Source organism: Numida meleagris, chromosome 6 (assembly GCF_002078875.1).
Source record: "Numida meleagris isolate 19003 breed g44 Domestic line chromosome 6, NumMel1.0, whole genome shotgun sequence".
Classification (NCBI taxonomy): Eukaryota; Metazoa; Chordata; class Aves; order Galliformes; family Numididae; genus Numida; species Numida meleagris.
This window is the reverse complement of record NC_034414.1, coordinates 17,950,384-17,972,852: the sequence shown is the minus strand read 5'-3', so window position 1 is coordinate 17,972,852 and position 22,469 is coordinate 17,950,384. Positions and strand designations below refer to the sequence as shown.

Sequence of the window (22,469 nt, the reverse complement as noted above, 5' to 3'; positions counted from 1 at the left end):
CTTCATGGCACTGCCTTACAAAGAAGCAAAATGAAAAAACTGCAACTGAAATGCAGCCAGCTCATTTCAATGCAGTGGGCGAATGTGCCAGGTATGCTGCAGTAGTTGAGCACAGCCTCTCCACCACACATACCTCTGCATTTTCATACCTCATCTGGGCCCATCAGCATAGATAGAGCTCAACACTTCCCAGAGGTTATTATCCAAATGATCTTATCCAGATCCTCTGAGGTTTTCATGTCATTTAAGACCACAGCTTCACTCCTTTGGAAGTAAGCCAGTATCACTCAGCACCAGGTAAGCTTCCAGGCTGGCCAAGGAGAGCCTGCTTTTCTGGAGAACAAACAGCACTAGACCAAGGCTCACGTGTAATGCTGAACCTGTGACAGGCACGGGTCAGAGCTGCAGCTGCTGTAACTCATATGAGCAGAGTTCTCCAGAATGCTGTACCATCAGCCCATGTGGTGGTGTCACCATCCCTGAGGTGTTCAGGAAACATGGAGACATGGCACTGAGGAACATGGCTCAGTGGGCATGGTGGGGATGAGCTGACAGTTGGACTACGTGATCTTGGTGGTCTTTTCAATCTTGGCAATTATGTGAACAACATCACAGAAAGACAGCCTGGCCAAAAGGGTGCTCATAGAAATTTCCTCAAACTTTGAGTAATTCCCTTGCTATGTTAAGGACATCGTGCCATCTGAGCAGGTTAGATTCCATCTGCCTCAGTTCTTCAACTGTACAGAAGCCTAATAAAACTCCTGACAAGCAGAGGTGCTCACAAATGGCACTTCAGACTATACATATACTTAAATATAATCAATTTCTCTTAATACTATTTCCTTAAAAATTAAATTCCTCATTCCCCTTAAAAGAAAAACATTTTGACAAACCCTTTAAAAGTGAAGTGTGAAACAATGCGGAATAATGTGGAAAATTTTCTGATTTCAAATTCAAAATGACCTTATTGAAACAACTGTTATATGTTACATCACAATAAAGTTTTATGTTGACCCAAAAAGAACTTGAGGAATTTCACATCCCACTCCAAAACTATCTCAGAGATTAAGCCTTATTTTGCACAGAGCACAGAAACTGGCTTCTGCCAATGTGCCTGCCTTTGCCCCAGAAGGTAAAAAGTGGATGAAGGGATCCAGAGTTTCTTGCTAAGGAATGGGAGGCAAACAGCCCTACTCTTTGGACAACAGAGCATTATGTGCCAATACCTGTGTGGGGATCACAATAATTGAAAGAGACCGAAACTGATACTTGACTCTCCACATGAGAACATCAGTCTATTTATAAGCCTCTGACACGGCACCCAGCTTTGGGGTGTATCACATTTCTCCCTGTGCATTACATGGCCAGATGATCTTGAAGATTACAGCTACTCCTCCCTGCTGTGAGTTCAACGTCCTCAGGTCTCCAGCTTTTCCTTTGGATCTGCAGCGCACCTGACTCCCCACTGCCCTTTAATCTCTCCGCAGGACAGCCCTTTTCCTAGGCAGTGAGCTCGTAGCATCAGCCCTTAGCTCAATGTAACTGAAATGGAGACACTAGTGAAGAAGATATTGCTCTAAGTGGAATTACACTGGTTTGTACAAAAATCAGTACAGGGCAAACTTCTTGTGCTGCTCTCACCAACACTGGGATCATGTGACTGTTGAACTTCACAGCTGAGGGTAGTGAAGCACATGTTCCTGTTCTTTGCAGCCTCACTGTACAGGATTCCAGTTACAACCATGGGCTTTGGACCCATCAGTTCCCACTTATCTACACAGGCCCCCAGTGCCTGTCATGAGGATGACTATGGCTCACGTAGCCCTCTGTAACTACCCCCACAAAAAGTTTCACAATGCTTTTAACTAAATTCCGCAGATGAGAAAAGAAAGGTTAAGTGACTTGCTCAAATACAGGGCCAGTCGACATCAGAAGAAAGTACCTATTATGACACAATTCCCGGTTCATGGTCTGCATGCTTGATGTCTTCTTGCTGATAAACTTAATTGCATCTCGGAGCACACTCAGGAATCAATCTTGGTTTGTCCAGAGACGTTAAAGGCCATTACACTTCCCCATGGAGCCCTCCCCTCAACCCCAAAGTACATCAATACATTTCTTCTGTAATGCTCTAAAGTGGAAGCTGGCTCTGCAAATAGATTTTTTTGGCAAGCTATGCAATCTTGTTAATGAAATTTTGACATACCATGCTGCAGTTTTATGACAGATGCTTAACAATTTCATTTGATATTCATCTTGAGCAACTTCTTGAATTTTAGCTTTCAGTCCAGAATATAAATTTGGGGGTGGCAGTTTCATGGCGGGGGTGGAGCGGGGAGAAAGAGAAGTCCTTTATATAATTAACTGAGTATAAATATACTGCTTTATGTCTTCTGTTTCTTCCTGTTGTATCTTAAATAATTAAAAACTTAACATCAAGGCATATATCTTCTTACCCCAGAGAGCCATGAAGACCGAGAAGAAGACAGTTGCAGGGTTATCAAACAGATGACTTGCACGAGCAGTCGCACAAGCGGAGCTCATCTTCCAGTAACTGCATGTTCTATCACACAAGGGACACATGGTGATATTGTTTCTCTGGTCACACATTTCCATACTGCAAAGAAGCAATACAACATGTGAAAGGCAACGTCAGTACAGCTCAACATCCATGCTCTGATGGTCATTTCTATTGTGCCACACTCCTCGGCACAGCATCTGTTTCTAATCTGTAGGAGCACCAAATGCTACTCTCGTAGTCCTTCCCTCTCTTGGCCTAGTGAGCCACTTAGTCCATAACCGATGCTAACGTAGAGGCTGAAAAAGGAGATGCATAAGGCTCTATGCTTCTTATTACAGAATATTATTGTTAAAAAAAACAACTTATTTTAAAATACTAACCACAGCAATAGATAAAGTACAAGGGAAGTGCTGAGTATCAAGAGACTGGAGTTCAACAAATTTAACTTCTCTGGACTCCATCTGCAGAAGAGCAATAGTAATGTTCTCCTTGACTTTCTTCCACTGTTGGAAGCAGTACAAAGCTATCTTAACAAAAAAAAAAATCTATTTTCTGATATCCATTAATCTGCTTTGTTAATCACCGCTCTTGGTTGTTGTACAAACTATGTAATTTTCATCTACAGCTGATGATGCATGCAGGGCAGATAATACAAAATCATAGGGCTTTATAATTATTATAATAACAAAACATACAGAAATTTAAAAATAGTGGGACATCACGATTTTGTTAATCTGACTGCAATTGCTTAGTTTAGTCATATATATTCTTGATTTATCTTTATGTCACACAATATGCTTTTCAGCATTTTAAGAAGGGAGCACTAAAACCTATCATCAGCAGCCTTTTGTTAGTTTCACATAATGATCTGCATTAGAAAAAAAACCTACACCTGAGCAACCAGCCAAGAACTAATTTTAGTACATCAGTGCAGCTCAACAAGTAATATTAACAATAACTGCTAATGATTTTAAGACATGTTGCAGTTCTGGTGCCCACGCTCAGCGCTTGGTAGATCTCCATCACTTACTGGAACAGGAACCTGTAGGACTGCAGCCTCCCCCACCACATAGAGCTCATCCACCCCCTTCAAGCACAGCTCCCAAAGGACAGAACATGCAGGATGTGAGGAGGAACACGGGCAGAGGGCACTCACTGCACCCTGGCTAGTGCCAGCTGGCATCCAGACCTGGGGATGCCATGGCACACACAGACAGGGCACTGCAGGAGGCATGAGGAAAAGCCTGAGAAACGGGAGCCACAGTTTCCAGCTGGGCTCACTCTAGGTATTAGTGACAAAGCATCTACACAGGTAACATTTTATTTTCAGATTCTGTCTCAAATAAGAAACATCTGCTGTGTATTTTTTTTTTTAATTTGTTTTTACCTTGGTATGTTCTCATCCACAGTTGCACAGCCATATAGGAAAACGATAATCCCTACAATGGAAGCTGGAATAAGCATTTGTGTATAAACTCCCAGCCAGGCAAAATATAGTCCGATCTTCTCTCCAAAGTATTTTCTGAAAGACATTAGAGATTTTTAAAAAAGAGAGAGGAAAAAAATGTTTCCTATTTCTTAAAATATAACATGGCTAAAATTATGAATCACAGCTGGATTAAGCATGGAGAAAGTAAGATCTGATGACCTGTGGGAATGTTTTCGCCTCAGAGGACTCTCTTTCTCATGCATGGAGTTAATCCAGTGATGCAGGCACCATGAAAGCCAGTCAGTCCAACTGGACACTGTTTTCCTGTGTTTCTGCTGTGTAAGTTGATATCTTTGGACGTTCTGAGAGCTATTCCTTTTACCAAAGCCCCTCATTTTCTGTAACACAGTTGCTCCAGAGAGTCTGCACTCTTACGAAGAGTGAATGAAACACACTGAAAGCAGTGAAATCCCACATAAACCTCCTCCCTGCCCAGCCTAGCTCCCCTGGCTTCCACCAGGCTGGCTGGAGATGCAGATGTGGGACAATTGCTGGGCAAGGTGATGCGCACATACACAGCTGCCTATCCTTGGGAGCCCTGTGGGGTAGCTCCAAAGGATCCAAGCGCTGCAGGGCATTGGCACGCATGGCTGCAGAGCAAGAACATGCGCTCCGGGCTGGCTCTCACCTCACCAGATCAATGGGCTGGTACTTATAGAAGACTCCATAGCTTGCCCACTCCTCACACAGGAGCTGTAAAAGAGAAAGGAAGGTGAAAGCTGAAGCCCCACACACACGGCAGACTTCTCCTTTGCAGTGCTTGTGCTGTGATCGAGTCTCACCTCTTTGTGGTTTCAACACATAACTCAGATCTGCCAATATACATGGTCTGCATTAAGTATTAAAAGCAAATTTGATGATCTGGCATGCTATAATGCAGTGATGAATTCTAGTACATTAAAAGGCTCTTCAGCAACAGGATTGATGGATAACTTCAGCAGAGATGGGGGGAGCAGTCCTGGTTTTATGATCTGCAGAAGGACTCTAGCAGAACAGATGTGAAAGATGAACATGCTTTGAGTTACAAGACAGAAAAAAAAAGCATAAGTGGGTTCTTTTTCCACTGCACAAATATTCAGCGTTCATCAAGAGGACCTATGCAGAGGTGCCTTGAAGCCCACATTTAAGAGACGCTCAGCTTTAAACTACCAGAACGTGATGATTTCCACTCATCCTTCTGGTTAGGACACAGGCCAAGAAGAACAATGATCCCCATTAATGACTTATAAAATTGAATCCCTCATAAAAACAGGCTCCTCTGAGACCTTCAACTTCTCTTTTACTTTGTAAAATCTATCAACAGTGCTTCTCCAGTCTAATTTTTAGTTCAGCTAACAGACTGAACCAGAAATCAGGGTGTCCAATAAATACTGGGTAAAAAGAACTGTTCTCACTGGCCACCTGTACCATCACCATCGCTTCTCCTGGGACAAGGGGACCACTCTGTCTACACATGCTTTTGAATTCATGCCTTCCTTTTCCGCTTGTCTCCTTGGTTTAACCCAGTTACAAGAGATAAGGAGTACATTACTGAACAAATCACTAATATTTCAAGGAGATACTCTGTTGGTCATTTCTGAGACCACTTCCTAGGAGAGCAGCCCAAGCAGGATGCTGTTGCTCAAGTCTATAGGCTCTATGACTGTGGCAGGAGAAGCCTGGCACACGCAGCCACGCTCCTTGCAGCAAAGCAGAGCTGGGCAGGTGGGCACTCCAGCCACTGCCCACAGAGAGCCCTACCTTGAGCATCGTATCGCAGAGACAACAGGGTTTCTAGAGTAGTTAGCAATTCTCCTGCCAAATCATTGGTCAAACCTTCCAAGTTGAACTGCCCCACTGTGCTTTTGAATCACTCAAAAATACGATTTTCCTTCTACGGAAATGTGATGTCAGAAATAAAAGTGGACTTTTCCCTTCTTTCCTGAAAATAATTCATCTTTACTAGTTACCTTACAACCATTAAGGCAGAGAGCGAAATCTGAAAGGCAGGTTTTTATTAAAAATCAGCATTCTTGCATGCGTGATTTTTATTTTGCTGCAGGTTTCTTTCAACCATTTTTCCAAAAGTTTAAGCTCTGCTGCCTGTGCTTGGGAAACATGCAATGATTCAGACACTTCAACATTCATGTGTACTAGCTGAAACTTTTTCTTTTTTTTTTTTTTTTTACTTCCTTTTAATAAGATAAGTTAGTGCTGGAAATGAGATGATTCCTCAGTAAGCTAATCTGGCCAAGCCTATCAGGAAACACTAAATGGAGGAGATTTTGCATCAGTGTCATTTTTCACTTTTGTACGGCACTTCAAACCAAGTTTGCAGTTAAAGTACAAACGAATTATCTCATTTATCCTGACATTTATCAGCTTGATATTCAAGGCACAGCTTCAAAGACATGATTATAGAAGATCAGTGAGCTATCCCTAAATATTTACTTCATTTCTATGTCTCAAATTTAATTTTGTTGTAAAAAAGGCACAGCCTGGCCTAGCACTGGATTAGATTAAAGAAAGCTTCAAGAAACCAGAAGAGACGTGCCAAAGCACACCAAAAGATTATTTGAAGGAACTAGAAGTCAAAAGCCAAGGTAAACATTTCAAAACAGACAGTGAACTTGTGAAATAAGTGCATTTGTGAGGTTAGTAGTAAAGATGGTAATCCAGCTGCTTTACAAAACACGGACTTTCATCCATGTTTGATCATTTTTGTTTGAGGGATGTATTGCTCAATGATGAAATGATAAGCATGTGGTATTTTTAACACAAATCAAGGGGGGATAAGGGGTTGGAAATCAACAGTAGCTGTCTCCTGATGAGTCATTTGCATGTTAGGCCCAGCAGACCTCTCATTTTGGATACCTATTTTCATAAGACCAATGTTGAGGGTTTGAGACCCGCTTCTCCTACACCCTGAGCCATGCTTTTCCTCATGGAAGTGTGACTGTGAAACAAGTTGGAAAGGCAAAGGCAGGTGTTGCTAGTGTAGGAGCCCAAGGTATGTGGCACTCAAATTCATTAACTCCTCCTCTGAAGCAGAGAGATTAGGAGCAAGCCTATGCAATGTTTTGCCACATTGACAGTGAGCTAATGTGCTTCAAAGGAGCACAGTCACCAGTGTGCAGAACTTCCACTCCAAATTCAATAAACTGACATTTCTGCAAGGTGTAGGCATATTTGCATTTTCTGATGAGAAGTATTCCCTCAGAACAATTACTAAACAGATATTTTTCAGTATACATACACTAAAAACAATTTATGCTGCAGACTTATGCAAAAAGGGATACAGTACAACAGCATACATCCACAGGGCCATCTCTAGATGTTTTTCACATTAAAGCTTAAATGAAAATTAAAAATGAGTGTTTCTGAGGAATGAGCCAGTCTTTATCCTTCCCAGTAGCTGACATGCCTACGTTTTTGGTGACTCCCTCACCCTCTGGCCTGGCGCTAACCCTGTGCTCCAGAGTAGCAGCACATCAGTCCACTAAGACTGCAATGCATCTTTGCATGAGTGGCTCTGGCACAAAGCAGGGTTTGTGCTGGGTATGGATATCTGAAGGTAGCTGAGCAAATTCTCATTGGTGCAGACCTGAAGTTACAGCACCCTAACTTTAGGAGTTATGTCTAAATGCTGTCAATACTTGCTGATGTGGTAAGAAATGCATCATTACTAAGCTTGCATTTTATGCATAGCCATAATGTGCTCCACATGAAGGCAAACCGAAAAGTTAGAAAGTATTCACGTACTTCTACTGCATGGCATTTTACATCGCGTGAAATCTTGGCAATGCCCAGATTCCAGCAAGTAACTTCAGGCTGGGACTTTTGCAAGTCTGTTAACCTCTTTCCATCCACTTACCTTTCTGTCATTGGGTTCGACATTTTCACCTTCATAGTCACCCTTTAAAGAAAGAAAACTCATGTCATTCAGTGAGTCACACCCAGAGCTGCTACGCCACCTGCATGCCCATGTACCCCTCTCGCTTAATGCATCAAAACCAGAAAAGCAATCTGTAAAATAATGCTGCATTTTAGGAGTTCATTTGTCATAGCACACTTTGTCTCTTGTCATTGGGCACATTAAGAAAGAGTAATGGTGTCCATCACTGGGGAAAAAGGAATGAATAAGTGATAAAGGTGGCCTAAAAATGTCAAGGGAAAGGATGCGGTATTTCCGTAGTGTTTGGGGTTCACCTCAGGCCACCTGACAGAGGAGAGAGCAGCTGAGAGACCTGAACTGTACCCAAAGTCTCCAAACATTCAGGGCTGATTAGATCTGTGGAGCTATTTTTAAGTATGATAAAGGAGTAAATGAAGACAATAAATAAATTACTGAAAACAGAGCCTATCAGTAGTTATCTAAAGAAGTGGGGCCAGTACATGCAGAGAAGTTTATTTAACCGTTCTGGATTTCTAAGTGATATCACTGTAGCTTATGAGTGCCTGATGTTCGTGATAAGCATCGGACAGATGACAGGCCTGTTGTGATTGCTGTTACCTGGAGATAAAACACTGGAGACATAGGGAACAGGGCAGAAAACTAAGACAGCGAGCTTCATTCACACATTCCCCACAGGGCAGCCTGCACTGATCTTGGCACTCTCCAGACACTTAGGCAGCCAGCGCATCATGAGCAGTATTTCTGCGATGTCCTCTTGACATCTGCCAGGCCTTTTTGCAAGCCTGACTGAGGGCAGGTTTGTCAGTTCTAGCCCTGCCATGACCCTCCAAGGGAAGGTGTCACCAGCACCCAGCTGCTGTGTGCCTCTGGCTCACACAAGCACAGAATGGCTGGGATTGGAGGGGACCTCTGGATCCATCTGGTCCAACCCCTGCTCCAGCAGGGATACCCAGAGCAGGGTGCCCAGGACCGTGTCCAAGAAGCTTCTGAAGATCTCTCAGGAGAGTCTACAACCTCTCTGAGAAACCTGTGCCATCACACACCCAACACAGAAGTGCTGCCTGATGGTCAGAGAGAGCCTCCTGTGCTCCAGTTCATGCCCACTGCCTCTGGTCCCAGCACTGGGCAACACTGAGCAGAGCCTGGCTCCATCCTCTACGCACCCTTCCTTTGGGTATTTTTACATGTTTATGAGATCCCCCTGAGCCTCCTCTTCTCAAGGCTGAGCAGCCTCAGCTCCCTCAACCTCTTCTCAAAGGAGAGGTGCTTCAGTCCCTTCACCATTTTGGTAGCCACCCACTGGGCTCTTTCCAGCACGTCTAGGTTTGACATCACACTCTTTGACAGTAAGAGGATCCCCAGCTCAGGTATGGGCACCACCTGAATTCCCCATCTCCCTCCAGTCCTCTCTGTCCCAGTGAACACTATGGCTTAACACACTTTAGCATCTCATGAAGTACACTGTGTCATGTCTTAGTTTAGGTTTTTTTTCTGAAGTGACAATGAATCATAAAGACACACAGTCACAGACATCTCTTTGTCTGCTATGGTGACAACAGGGAGGTTTAGATCAGGGCATGAGCCCCATTGTGCTCAAGAAACGCATGTGCATCCTGCCAGTGATGCCAGAAACTTTGGAAGCAGAAGGGCAGAAAATAACAGAACAGTTTCATTTGTTAAGTCACTGAAACAACTCTTCTATTATGTTAAGACATCACTTAGGATCATCAGCGGTAGGACAGAGGCGGGAAATTCGTTAATGGTGAGCACAGTGATGGAAACAGCCTGCAGATGTTACTGCAGTCATCATACAAGCAAGCAGGAAGTTGTGCTCCCAACACCAATGTTTGGGATGATGCCATTAATACATTACATATTAAGGACTGCTTGGTGTCAGACAGAAGACATGGAAAATACATTCCAAGATCACTTACATCATGCAAAGGATATGCAGCACTGTAAACTCCATTGGCAAGCAGGCTGGTGATCCCTTGAAAAATAAAGACATAATAGTTATTTACAATTTTGAGGCTAGACAGTCTCACTTCATCATGCTTCCTGGAGGTTTCCCTCAAAATAACAGCCATTTGGTCAGCTAATGATTTTTCTGCTGTTCATTCCTTTCCATGTACTTTCATTTTTAATCATATAGGTTATTAAACATGACTCATTTTATGAAGTGGAAAACTGCAGAGAGCAAGAAGAAGTCATATATATTTGAGAATCAAGAATTAGAAGCCAATGACTTGAAATTAGTCATTATAATAAATTACATTTTCTGTGAAAAGTCAGTTTGATTTAAGGGCAAGCCTGCAGATTTGAAAGTATGTAGCAGAAGGCTCAATCACAAGAAGAATATGGCTGGAATTGATGGTATAAGAGAACACGCATACACACTCAGCATACACACAGAGCTTTGAATCTAGATTTCAGATTGATTAGAGAAATTGTAGGGAAAGCCTTTGCAAAGACCTTGGCGTAATACTTACCATATTTACCACATTTTCGTCTTTTATTTAAAAGGGCAGTTTCCTTCTTTCTTCCCTCTCCTTTCCCTGTTTACACATCCGTTTATTAGTTACATGCATGAGCCTGAAAGCAGTTAATGCTTCATCTACAAAATGTTTGGGGCACAAGGGGCAGGTTCTGCCCTCTCGGGTGTGGTACCTCTCCCTCACCAGGGCTGGAGCGAGGCCGAGCTGGGGAAGGTGTGAGCACAGGGCTGAAGGGCATGCCCACTGAGGGACACGGTTTAGAGCTGTCATGGGTATGGGATGATGGTCACTAAGTGATCTTAGTGACCTCTCCAGCCTTTATGATTTTGTGGTGCTCTATCCCACAGGTCACTCGGCCAAACCAGGGCCCTTGAGGGCTGCAGTGCACACACAGCCTCTCACACGCTGCTGCCATTCATACAGCTGCTGCCAGTGATGAAGGGGTGCCCACATCCGAGCGTGCCACGTTATTCATGGAGTTATGGCTGGTGATTCAACCAACTGGCCTTGGCTGTGGAACCAGAGCTACTTCAGGTCAGTCGGTGCAAAGCCAAGCAGATCTCTTCATGCAAGGCTAACAAAAAAAATCTCTGGCATCATAAAGAATTCAAAAGAGCTCAAAAAATCTATATTAAAAAAAAAAAGGAGAGGAGAGGAAAAATTATGTGCTGCAGCATGCTCCCTGCTGACCATCCACTCATTGCTACCCCATGTGGGACAGCAAGCATGAACCAGCAAGTGATCACTGCAGGTTTGGGAGCTGTTATTCGATTGCTCTTAAAGAATTTTTCAAGTTCACTAATATAATAGCAAATTCACTCATAGTTTTACTGAGCACTAGCTGGAGGAACTGCTCTAGGAGCATTTAGTATCTTGTAGTTTCATTATTTTCCAAGTCATATTTAAAATTATACAGTGCAATGAGTCGTCTGCAAATGTTTCCACACTTCTAGCACAAACAACTAGGGAACAGATAAATTATCCTTTTATGGCAGTACTACTGAAGAGCTACATAATACCCTCCCACATATCAGTATTTAACAGTTAAGACAGGTTCACATTTTCACAAATTTGCAAAATGAATAACAAAGACTGCAGTGTTCACTGTGTTGCTGCCCTTTTCCTGCTGGACAGAAGTGTAGCAGCATTATCTGTGTTTGCTCAAATCCATTTGCAACCTTTGCTGGGTTGTAACTCAGCATTCCAGTGCTGTAACACAAAGAACCCAATTGAATTATGCTGATTATACCCTCGGATGCGCGGGCCTAATGACATTTTTATTGGGTATACTTTGTGACCTTGCCAGTCTACTGAAGAGGAACAATCCAAGCATCCTAACACTTTACCTTCCTTTAGCCTCTTCCCTATTCAGCTAATCTCTAACTAGTTTCCCATTTTTGGATAAACAAAAATAACAAATAATCAAGTGAGTAACCAACTGTAAGGTAAGAACTCAAACTGAGCTCCATGATCCTCTCCCTTCAAGAGTGCACATACATGATTTCCATTGAAAATGATCTGGTGTCAGTCTCAAAAAAGGGTCCTGAAAGTCACATATTAACTTGGATTTCCCATGCTACAGGGAAATAGAACTTCTGTTAATATTGGCTGAACACCAAGAAAATTTAGTGTATACAAGGACTCAACAATTATACATTGTATGTTGTTACTTCAACAATAAAATCCAAGCATGGAAATTGCTTCTGGTATAGTTGTTCTTCTATTATTTGATGGATTTCTAGGCAGCTGATGGGTCAATATTGAACAGAACTACCTGTAATTCAAGTTCCCATTGTTTTACGTAGCTGCTTGTAGATAAATAAATGCTGTAACAGACTCCAACAGTTATCAAATACCTGCTCCCACGTTCATGCATTTTTTTTTCATCCAAATATGTTTCTATTTGTCAGCTGTTAAGAAGACAGGATATGAGAGAATACAGCCTTCCATTTTATATAATTTGGTTTACCATTGTTACCTTTGATCCCCCAGACAACAATATACCACTTCTGCCTCACAATGTTTGAATTTATGTTTACCTGCATTAGGAATTCAGTTCTTAAGAGCACCAGACTTAGGGTTGAAATCTTTAAACTGCTGGCTGTGACAGCATGAACTTTACCCATACTTGCTGTGAGGGCCAAGGGAAGGGTTGGCCTCAGGTTGAACTCACTTCCACTTGTAACAGCGATTTAGGCAGCCAGCGTTTCACTCAAGTCCTTGCAAAGGAATGTAGTGGCCCATACGTTTCAGGGCAGTTATGGAAGTCCATGGTATTGCTCTCATCCACTAGCATGAGTGATAAACTGAACCACCACAGAACTTGTGTCACCCCTGGATTTAGATCACCTTCCAGTCCTGCCATAAAGGTCATAACTAACATCTGAAGGGCCTACATGCTCACGTCTTGTTTAGAGTTGAATCTATAGATTCACATTTGAAAAAAAAAAATCCAAATAGTTACAGTAATTAAATTTCCAAATAAAACAATTATATCCACATACATCAAATTAGAGAGCAGGGGAAAAACCCAAACTCCACAGCCAATTGCAGCTTGCCATTATTTTCAATATCTGAAAACAATATCGATCTTAAACCTCAATTAAGTTCCTTACCCATGCTATATTTTGCTTTGGTACATGTTGTTCTTTTCAGAATTTCATAAACCTGTAGAAGAAAAAGAAAAGAAACAGTTGCTTGGGATATCGCCAGCAAAAAGCACAATCCTTCTGTGCACAGCTCAGACAAGTATTGGCAGAACCAAGACACTGGTGAAGCCATTATTCATTAATAAAAATTGTCATGCTCAGCACATCAGAGTTTCAAGATTTCCTTATGTAGTTAGTAGTACAAGAGAGGAAGGCTGAGCCTGCTGGCCAGTTACCACGACTGCTGCTTATTTGAGGGGGACAGGATTACATTTCCCTCCTGTCAGGCCATCCACCCTGCTGCCCATGCTCTGCAGTGCCCTGCAGACTTCACTGCCTCTGGCCCCACGAGCTTGCACACGTGCGGCAGCTATCAGCAAGCAGGTAGAAGAAACAGTTTGACCTTAACGTTTCAAAGCCTGGTGGCAAAACAGACATATTTGTTTTACGATTGTTTTCATTTATTGTCAAATAACCTTTGCACACTGGCGTGGGGCCAGGATGTCAGGGGAGGTCAGCCTGCATTTTTCAACATGAGCACTGGTAGCTCTGCAGGGGCGAGCAGCACAGTCGCTGCCTGCCCGGGTCATGAGGGGCACCTGAGGCTGCCCCTCCTCCCAGCGCTGCCCTTCAGTCCCCCCGGGGTTAAAGAGCTGTCACTGAGAGATGGCCAGTTACACAATGTGCAGGTTTTTTTTTTTAAAATAAGTTCAAGATCTTCAGCTTTTTCTATTCACCAAAGCCTCACAGGGAGTGACTGGATTCCTGTTCATTTTGCAGTAGGTGGGAGGGTCAATATTTGCACTGTGGTTTAAAAATACATATGGGAAAGGCAGGAGAGAACTTTAAGTAACAAGAATACAAAGAGAAATGCATGCAGGATAAGATGATGCCGGGCACTGTTCAGTCTACCTTTTATTATCAGGTTATTTGCAGGGATTTCAAATGAAGCAACACACAGCCAGCATTATTGCTATACGCCTGGTGTTTCTTAGGGGCTTTAGGGAAGCCCACCGCATCCTCCTCTTCCTCTCAGCCCCTACTGTTAGCTCCACTTGCTGAGCCCATTGCTGGGTTGGTCACCAAGGCTGGCCCTATTGCTCACTTTGACCCATGGAGCCATTGTGCCTGGCTGCCTTTCACAGGTGCTCTCATCATGCATTTTAATTCTCCACCTGCTCCCTCAAGTTTCTTATTAATACCTGCAAAGATTTTTTTTTTTAACTCTCTGTACAGACATGTAATAGAAAGTCTGCACATAGAAGCTATGTATTTTTTCCCCCAAGATCGAATGGAATGTTTTATTGCACGTAAGCCAATTAAATTATAGTCTTCTTCTTTCCACGTGCTGCTGCATCTGCCTGCCTCCATGAAACCCCCTGAGCCCCGGCAACCCGTGCACAGATCACAGCCCTGCACTGGGCACTGCCTCACAGGGGCTGCACACTGGGATTCTGAAGCTGGAAGGGAAGCTGGGTATCTTACGCCCCTTATCACTGTAGCATTAAAGGGCAGCTATAACATGGTATAAACTCTTTTCAAAACCACTTGGCATCCAAAGGGCTAATGTTAAATACAAGATAAAAGCATGCCATGGGCACATTCCAGTGTGCCGACTGGCAGCCCTAGGAGGGCACAAGGAGTCCACATTATGCAGAATTGTTGCAGCAACTGCTGCTTGGTACAGCCCTGGATGCTGTGTGGGCTTTCCTTTTAATATCCCTTTAATATCTGACTATATAGGAGGACACACTTTCTCTCCTTTTTATTTCATGTTCTAAGTCACAAGATATTACTCAGATGTAGTTTGCAATATCTTATTCCTGCTTTAGGCTTCACTTCTGTAAGGGAGCTGCTGAAGCCTGTAGAGTTGCAGTAGAGTAATGCATAGTTAGGGACAGGTAAGTGCAACATAGAACCTAAATCTGTTCCCTCCTGGTGATGTGCCTACTAGGAAACCATGCCTCACTTTCACCATGAACCAAAAAGAAGATCCAAATCGTTGCCCAAAAGGCAGCAATCTGTTAGCAACAAACACTACTTATCATACAGGCTAAAGCTGGAAACATATTGGATAAATAATTGATGTCACAGGTGATCTCTTGCCTTTGGTATAGAGGAACAAACTTGCAATAGGCTTTGTCCTAAAGCCAGCAAAGGGGCTATTAACACCAGGACTAAGGCACTGCCCACCACAAATTATTTATATACACTACTTACTATAGTGCTTCTTGTTTTGCTGTCAAAGAAGGAATCTCTGTCAGACAAATCAAATCTGTTAAAAGATCAGAGGGAAGCCCATTATGTTAAAAAAAAAAACAAACGAAAACACACAGTAATTTCCTGCTCTTGTTGACCCCTTCAATATTTTCTTTTCTCCTGGGGTTCTCTCATAGCTAACATTAAAGGGCAGCTTGTAGAAACCTCATTAAAAAGAAAGTCCAACTCCTGCATTTTAAAGACATGTTTAATATATTTATAGCTTTTTCCTCACAAAAGAAGCTGTTGGCGCTCATTTAATTGAATTCCTGCCTGCTACAGGCCTTACATTTCTCCTAACAATCTTTACATTTCGCCCGTACCTGCAAAACCTGTAAGAGCACTCTGGCTTCCCTCATTCAGCAAATGCCTAGATGGTCTCATTGAAGACAGCCGCCTCTGCAAATATCATGAGGCATTTCCAAACACATGCTAAGGAGCATCTTCTGGGCTTTCTCTGAGCTATCAGTCTCCTTTGCTGCAAGAAGATCCTACATACAGTACATACAAAAATATAATTCCTGCAAGTCTAAGAATACATCAAAAGTCACATACATCGACTGGCCCCACTATCAGGCATGTGAATCTAATACACAACTCCATTAGTGTTCCACATCCCTTAATTAAAAAAAAACAAAAAAAAATGTACGTATCTAGAGTGAAGAAATACTGCCCTAGGACTGGTATTTGTTCCAGCTGGCACACACATAAACACACTCTTCAAAGCTTTGCCTCTGGGATGCTGGCCAAGGAAGAGCAGCAGCAAAGCAATCCAAGGCAAATGAAACTCTGGCTGGGCCCCACCTTATGATTTTTTTCCTCCGCCCACATCCACAGCTACTCTTACCAGTCCACTGCTACCACTGGCTTCGTATCACTTACAAGACAAGACCTGGTTTGCAGTACATGTAAGCTGCCCATACTGGATGACTGGAATTATCTTTGCCATTATCAGTCTACAACTCTGCCAACAAATTTTACCGAGCATTTTCATTTCATGTGGAAAAAGACTATTGTAAACGACATTATAAGTTTTGTTTGACATTCATTTTCTTTTCAGCCACTACCAGAGCAACCCGGGCCTGCTGACACTGCGGCCACTTACAAGTGCTGCTTCTCCCTGGAGAAGGGGTAGGAAAGGCGCTTCACCGTCTGCGGCTTGTGCTCAGCCACCTTGGGCTGGATGGGCTCCGTTATCTTCTGAATTACCGAGTTGATCTTTTTCAGAAGACCGTGGGTCTGATTGATTTGATACATCTGAGGGGCCAAACAGAAGAACGGTAAAACTTCATCATTTTCTGGTTCACAGAGATGCACTCACAGGTACAATTTCCTCAGTGCAAAAGGACAAAGAAGCAAGGGACAGAAATGGTCTCCTCACCCTGTAGCACCAGGGGCTTTTCGGTGAATATCCTGCAGCTTTCAGGATTTTCTCCTCTTCCATATAATGAAAGATTATTCAAGATATTTTGCTTCCATAACAGTGAAGCCACTATTCTACTGCAGTTCTCTTTTTATCTAATTATGCTTCTGACTAAAATTGGTGGTAAGTGAGGCAATAATGGGGATTGATATAAAATCCAAACCAAACATGTAGTTTCAGCTTTGTAATAAATGGCACTGAGCTTTGAGAGTGTCTCTTTCTCCATTACAGACTTCCCTCTGCAGTCTGGGACATGCACTTAGTATGTTTAAATATTAATCCATCTCTAAGCTACTCTCGCTGAGCAGGTAGCGATCCATCATGGATGACTTAGAATTTAACTCACGATGAAAATACACCGTCGCATCTTTAATGACATTTCAAATATTCTGAGAGGTAATTTATTTCGTGGTAGAGTAGTCCCAACTCCTGCAAGCATGACTGATGATGTATGTAAGTAGCCACCTAAACCCAGTGAGACTACTGAGTACAAAGTAGTACATTCATTTTTTAGTCATTCAACCTTTTGGGTGAGAAAGAAACCACCAAAATGTACAAATACATTTCATTATCAACTGCAACCTCCTTTAAAACATGCTGGGAGGGTAAAGCACTGCATGAAATCACTCACACTGCGCACAGACAACAGCAGGAGCCAGAAGTTTGTGACTTCCACTCCTGCTTCCACTTACTCTTTCTGTTGTCCCAAGCAAGAAATTTTGTGACTCTCCTACCTTTCTTGTTAAGTGCTAGGCGGACACTGTCCTCCTTGCCAGGCTGTGCAGATTAGTTCACTATTTTATAAACGCTTATGGGAATGAAAGTATATTTGCCAGGTGTGCAATGAGAATATGTTTAAACAATGCCTTCCAAGCCGGGGAAACAAAACACCAAGAAAAAAAGAAAACAAAATTGGAAAATTGGGACTTACCTTTTTTGTGGGCATCTTGAGCTTGAGAAACTCTGCTTCTCGACACAAAACATTCCACGGTGCGTGGATTTTCACAAATCCAACCCCGTGGATCTTAGTCTTTAAAAAAAAAAAAAACCACAAGAGAAAAGGTTACTGGTGAGAGGGAACTAAATATTTTCCCCCTTCTGTTTCATCCACATTTAAAGAAAAGTCCATTACAGCCAACACTATCAGCTCATTTGTTTGAGCTGAGTAGTTTCTAACAACAGGACAATCACTGGGCACCTCTCTGCACTGAGCTGATATAACACATGACTCAGAAATGCTATTGTCTTCCAGAACAATCACCATTAGGTTAAACAGATAAAAAGATAAAAACTGTTTGGGAAATAAAAGCTAATGGCTACAGACACAAATATAGGCTAAGCCAGGTAAACCTGATTCATAGGCACATGGCCAAATGCCACGCGTTGTAAGGAGTGGAGCTGAGTGGGGTCCTTGCTGCCTCACAGGGGCTCCTCAGAACCCACAGGGTCACAGCTGCAGCACGAAGGGACAGCTACCCTTCCCAGCCCGCCTTCCAGAAACCCACCAATTACCCAGAGAACATCACTAACCGCCAGCCTTCCAACCAGCCAATATTTCCAAGCTATCCTTGCATTTACTTCCCTGAAGAGCATTTTAGTGACTTAATGAACAAATGAACAAAACTACTCACTACTACAACCTGACACAAAGCGATTCGTATTTTCACACAGGCACAGAGAATGGGAAGATTTTTCACGCTGTACCATCAACCTCACCTGTAATTTGTGAATTAGAGGTGGCAGGTTTATTTATTTAACACTGATTTCTGCTTTAGATGTTTAATGTCAACTGTTACATCCTGTAAATAAAACCAACACACTCACCCTCTCCCATGGGGATTTCAGGCATATGGATCAGTTAATTGTAATAGCTTTCTTTGAAATTAATATGACTGCAGCTATTTCTACTAATCACACATTGGCAGTACTTCACACACATCACTTTTTCATGCAGTCTGATGGCCTTTTAATAGAGTATGCTGCTTTCAGGGTACAGGTGAAGGGCTGTACTGTTCACATCAGAGAATGGAAAGAGCAAAACCGCAACCCAGAGCCACGTGCTTGAACCAGAGCATTTAGCAGAGCACCTTGCACAAACACAATTCTCCAGAGGCTGCACCAAGGTATGAAAATTTTACTGTCTGCATCAGATATTCCTCGCCAGAGCCAGAATTACCGGTGGACCCAACCCAAGGCGTACCGTCAACCCATCAACCTCTGATTGCTGTTTACAGCCATCTAAGCCTCGCCTCTAGCTATGATAACACACCAACAAGCTGCGTGGAAGTAAGGCACGTGCCATCATGAGTGATGGCTGAGAAGCTCAGCCTGTTGCCCTGGTGATCCTCCCCCTCTACACTGGTGAGGCCACATCTGGAGTACTGTATCCAGTTGTGGGCTGCGTTCAGTTCTGGCTGTCAAAAATGACAGGGAACTTCTAGAGAGACTCCAGCAGAGGGCTACAAAGATGAGGGGCCCAGAGCATCTCCCGTAAGAGGAAAGGCTGAGAGACCCAGGACTCTTCAATCTGGAGAAGAGAAGGCTGAGAGGGCATCTCATAACTGTTTATAAATATCTGAAGTGCATGAGTCAAGTCGACGCAGGCGGACTCTTTTCGGTGGAGTGTAGGAATAGAACAAGGGGCAGAAACTGTAATACAGGAAGTTCCATACTAACACAAGGAAGAACTTCTTTACTGTTGGAGTGATGGAGCTCTGGAACAAGCTGCCCAGAGAGTGGTGGAGTTTCCTTCCCTGGAGATATTCAAGACCTGTCTAGACGCCTGCCTGTGCTACCTGCCGTAGGGAACCCGCTTTAGCAGGGGGTTGGACTTGATGATTTCTAGAGGTCCTTTCCAACCCCTACGAATGTGTGATTTCCCCAGACCTACCCACCAGCCATCCTCCTTATCATAACAAATATACAACAGCTCCTTACGTCCTCATCGTGTTCCAGTTCCAGGCCAGCCTCCACCAGGTTCCCCTCATACTCCTCCCTGCGAAACCTCTTGTCATCTTCATGGCAGTCTGCATGGGGCTCGCTCTCACCCATCTCCATCTGCACACCCTTCCCAGGCAGCGGGTCCTGCTTGGCACTCCTGGCACTCGCATCATTGTGCTGAGCTCTCCTGGTCAGCGTCCTCCCAGCTGAAGACTTCTTGTAGTGATATACCAGGATGTAATCCACTTTCCTCTTGCCATCTCGGAAGTAGAGTCCATACTTGCAGTCAGCATCTGGATTTTTGGATAGGGAATTCAATAGCTGGAAGCAGGGAGTGGGGGTGTGGAGAGAAGAAAAAGAAGAATTAGCACACAGTCAAATGGGAACCAAGCAGACCAGGGCCTGGTATCAAGAACCACTTGCCCAGAGCACACCAAGACCTAACCTCAGGCAACAGGCCTACAGGAGGAGCCCCCACCTGCTACTCACTCAAAACAATTTTGCAAGTTAACACTTGCAATTTTCCTGATAGCCAGCTGGGATTTAATTGGCCAGAAGTAAATAGATAAAATGACTGGGATTTAATCTAATTCCCAGCACACTGCTTCATAAGTCAGCTACTGGGTAGCTTTGGTTGTCTCCGCTGAGGGTTAATTGCCACTAAGATCATCTGTCCTCTTCCATCTGGGACATCTGTGTTTTGGTTCTGACAGATAGATGGATATCATGTGCAAACACTTCTCACTTCTTTTATCTATCGCTGCTAGTTTGTATCATCTGAGAAAGAGATCAGCCCCCATACAGACTGAAGGGAGCCAGCTGGGCAGCGGGCGAGGCCAATACCCATGGACTGCAGCCAGGGAAGCGGGCTCCTTGCTAGCAGAGTTCACCACTCTCCTCCCCACTTATAATACTCCAGGCTGCCTCACAACCTGAGGGTAGCAAGGGCTTTATTTCTGGCTTGAACTAATGCTGCGTAGGTTGGCTGGGCAGTGCTGCAGGACACGAGAAACTTAAGTCTCAAAACATAGCTCCAATTTCACACATTTGCCTGAAAACTGGACAGGATAACTATAGGGACGTACCTAAGTGCTAACAGATACTCATTTCTGCCTTTCCTTGAACTTGTTGAAAAGTTGACCCTCTTGAGGACCAGCTGACATAGTAGGGGAGTCTGCTGCACTGTGTATACAAATGCCTCAACACATTCCCTAATGATAAGAATACCTCTGCTGCACTGCGAAAGGGATGAGCCAAAGGACTCCAAAGGAGCCTGCTGTCCTGATTTAAAGAAGTAAATAGAGTCCTTTAGGAATATTCTTTAATACTGCAAGATTCTTGTAGGCCACTGAGGTGGAGAGGTGCATCAGACAAGACCAAGCACAGCCCCTGTCCCTCTGCTTGTAGAAGAGACAAAGAAAGGGCATCTCACAGTTTCAAAACAGTCTTGGCAGAATCATTCCACCACACTCAACCCTAATTATGCACAAGCACAATGAATCAAGCACTGCTTTTTATGGTGAGTCTTTCTCCAGCAAGGTCTGTTACATAGCTCACTCCACCTCCATTCCTTCACCTGAATAAACTTACTTTTATGCGCTTATGACACAGCCACCTCTTAATCCCACTGTGTTTTTATGTTACTAACTTCCTTTAAAACTGCTGGTAAAAAGTTTTAACCAAAGCACAATTAATGACACTAGAAATCTGACTATGGGAAAAAAACCTTTGCTGCATGCTACGAACTGTTTAACATTACCTCTGCTAACAATAGGTTTTGCATGCAATTTTGGACACTTCTGTGTTCTGCTCAGTGTGGGCAGAGATTTAAAGGTTGCCACAGCCTTACTGACAGATTACATTGAGAATAACCAACCCTTTTTTAGGCTAGGAGTTAAAAAAAGGATCCCTTGCTTCCCTTTGCCAGCCCACACACCCAAGCACCAAGCCCACCAAACGAGCAGGTGCTGTGTCTGGCAGCAGCCTCCTCTGCACCCCTGAAAGGGGAGGGGAAGACTGGCAGAGCTTCCAAGGAAAGGAAACATTTGGGAATAAGATAAGGAAAAAAGCACAGCATGCCAGCTGCTGCACATCTGGCAAGTCCTTTACTCACTGTGCTTTCATGCTGATCGTATCCTATATCCTCAATAGCTCGGATGTTGATGATGTGGATCCCCTTCTCCTCAGCAGGTAGGCAGGAGTATTTCTTGTTCACCCTCATTCCTGTCTCGTCTGGAAGCTCACTGAGGTCGTCTGGCAGAAAATCCACTCCATGAAAATCACTGTCTGCATCTGAAAGGAAAAGAACAACTTCATCAAGACACTTTAATCCCAACACTTGCTCCTCCCAGAGCCACCCAAGCTGAGACGTATCCTGTTCCTGCCCTCAGCTGCCAATAAGCCTCCGTGCAGGGCTCCCACCCACCTCTTGCTTTGGTTCGGGAGCCTGTGGCCCTGAGCTCAACCTCCTCCTCTGAGGAGTGCTCCCCAACATCCCCATCCTGGTGCTGCCACACCAACTAAGTGTACTTTCCCTCAGGTACATATGTACTGCTGAATATGCTGAACCATTCCCACTTACGTGGTCTTCTGAGTATCAGGTTTACTCAGTCCTATCCAGTCAGACACCCTTACTGTTCCTACTTAGTATTTAACTTTATAGGTGGGCTAAAGGTTTTCATGTATAAATTTCACTACAAACTTAACAACTGGTGAACTGTTGAAAAATAAACCGTTGCTTGCATATGTCCATTTTACGCATGCAATGGAAGGCAAAGTTTTCCAAGATTTGCTTCATTT

General features: G+C 43.5%; 1 protein-coding gene across 6 annotated transcripts in view; it reads right to left on the bottom strand.

The window, feature by feature from the left end:
- Positions 1-22,469, bottom strand: part of ANO1 (anoctamin 1) — an 80,599-nt gene that overhangs the window by 20,847 nt on the left and 37,283 nt on the right. For 4 of the 6 annotated variants that reach the window (XM_021402674.1, XM_021402675.1, XM_021402671.1 and 1 more), the window contains 12 exons: positions 21,784-21,962; positions 19,668-19,991; positions 17,662-17,760; positions 16,413-16,564; positions 15,269-15,323; positions 13,016-13,067; positions 10,395-10,460; positions 9,840-9,895; positions 7,864-7,905; positions 4,639-4,703; positions 3,909-4,043; positions 2,457-2,617 (listed from right to left, as the gene is read on the bottom strand). In XM_021402674.1, coding sequence (XP_021258349.1) covers positions 2,457-2,617; positions 3,909-4,043; positions 4,639-4,703; positions 7,864-7,905; positions 9,840-9,895; positions 10,395-10,460; positions 13,016-13,067; positions 15,269-15,323; positions 16,413-16,564; positions 17,662-17,760; positions 19,668-19,991; positions 21,784-21,891 — 1,315 coding nt within the window. In that variant the 5' untranslated portion in view covers positions 21,892-21,962. Of the gene's footprint in view, positions 1-2,456; positions 2,618-3,908; positions 4,044-4,638; positions 4,704-7,863; positions 7,906-9,839; positions 9,896-10,394; positions 10,461-13,015; positions 13,068-15,268; positions 15,324-16,412; positions 16,565-17,661; positions 17,761-19,667; positions 19,992-21,783; positions 21,963-22,251; positions 22,270-22,469 lie in introns of those variants that run through there. The other 2 variants (XM_021402676.1, XM_021402673.1) reach the window with 2 other exon arrangements.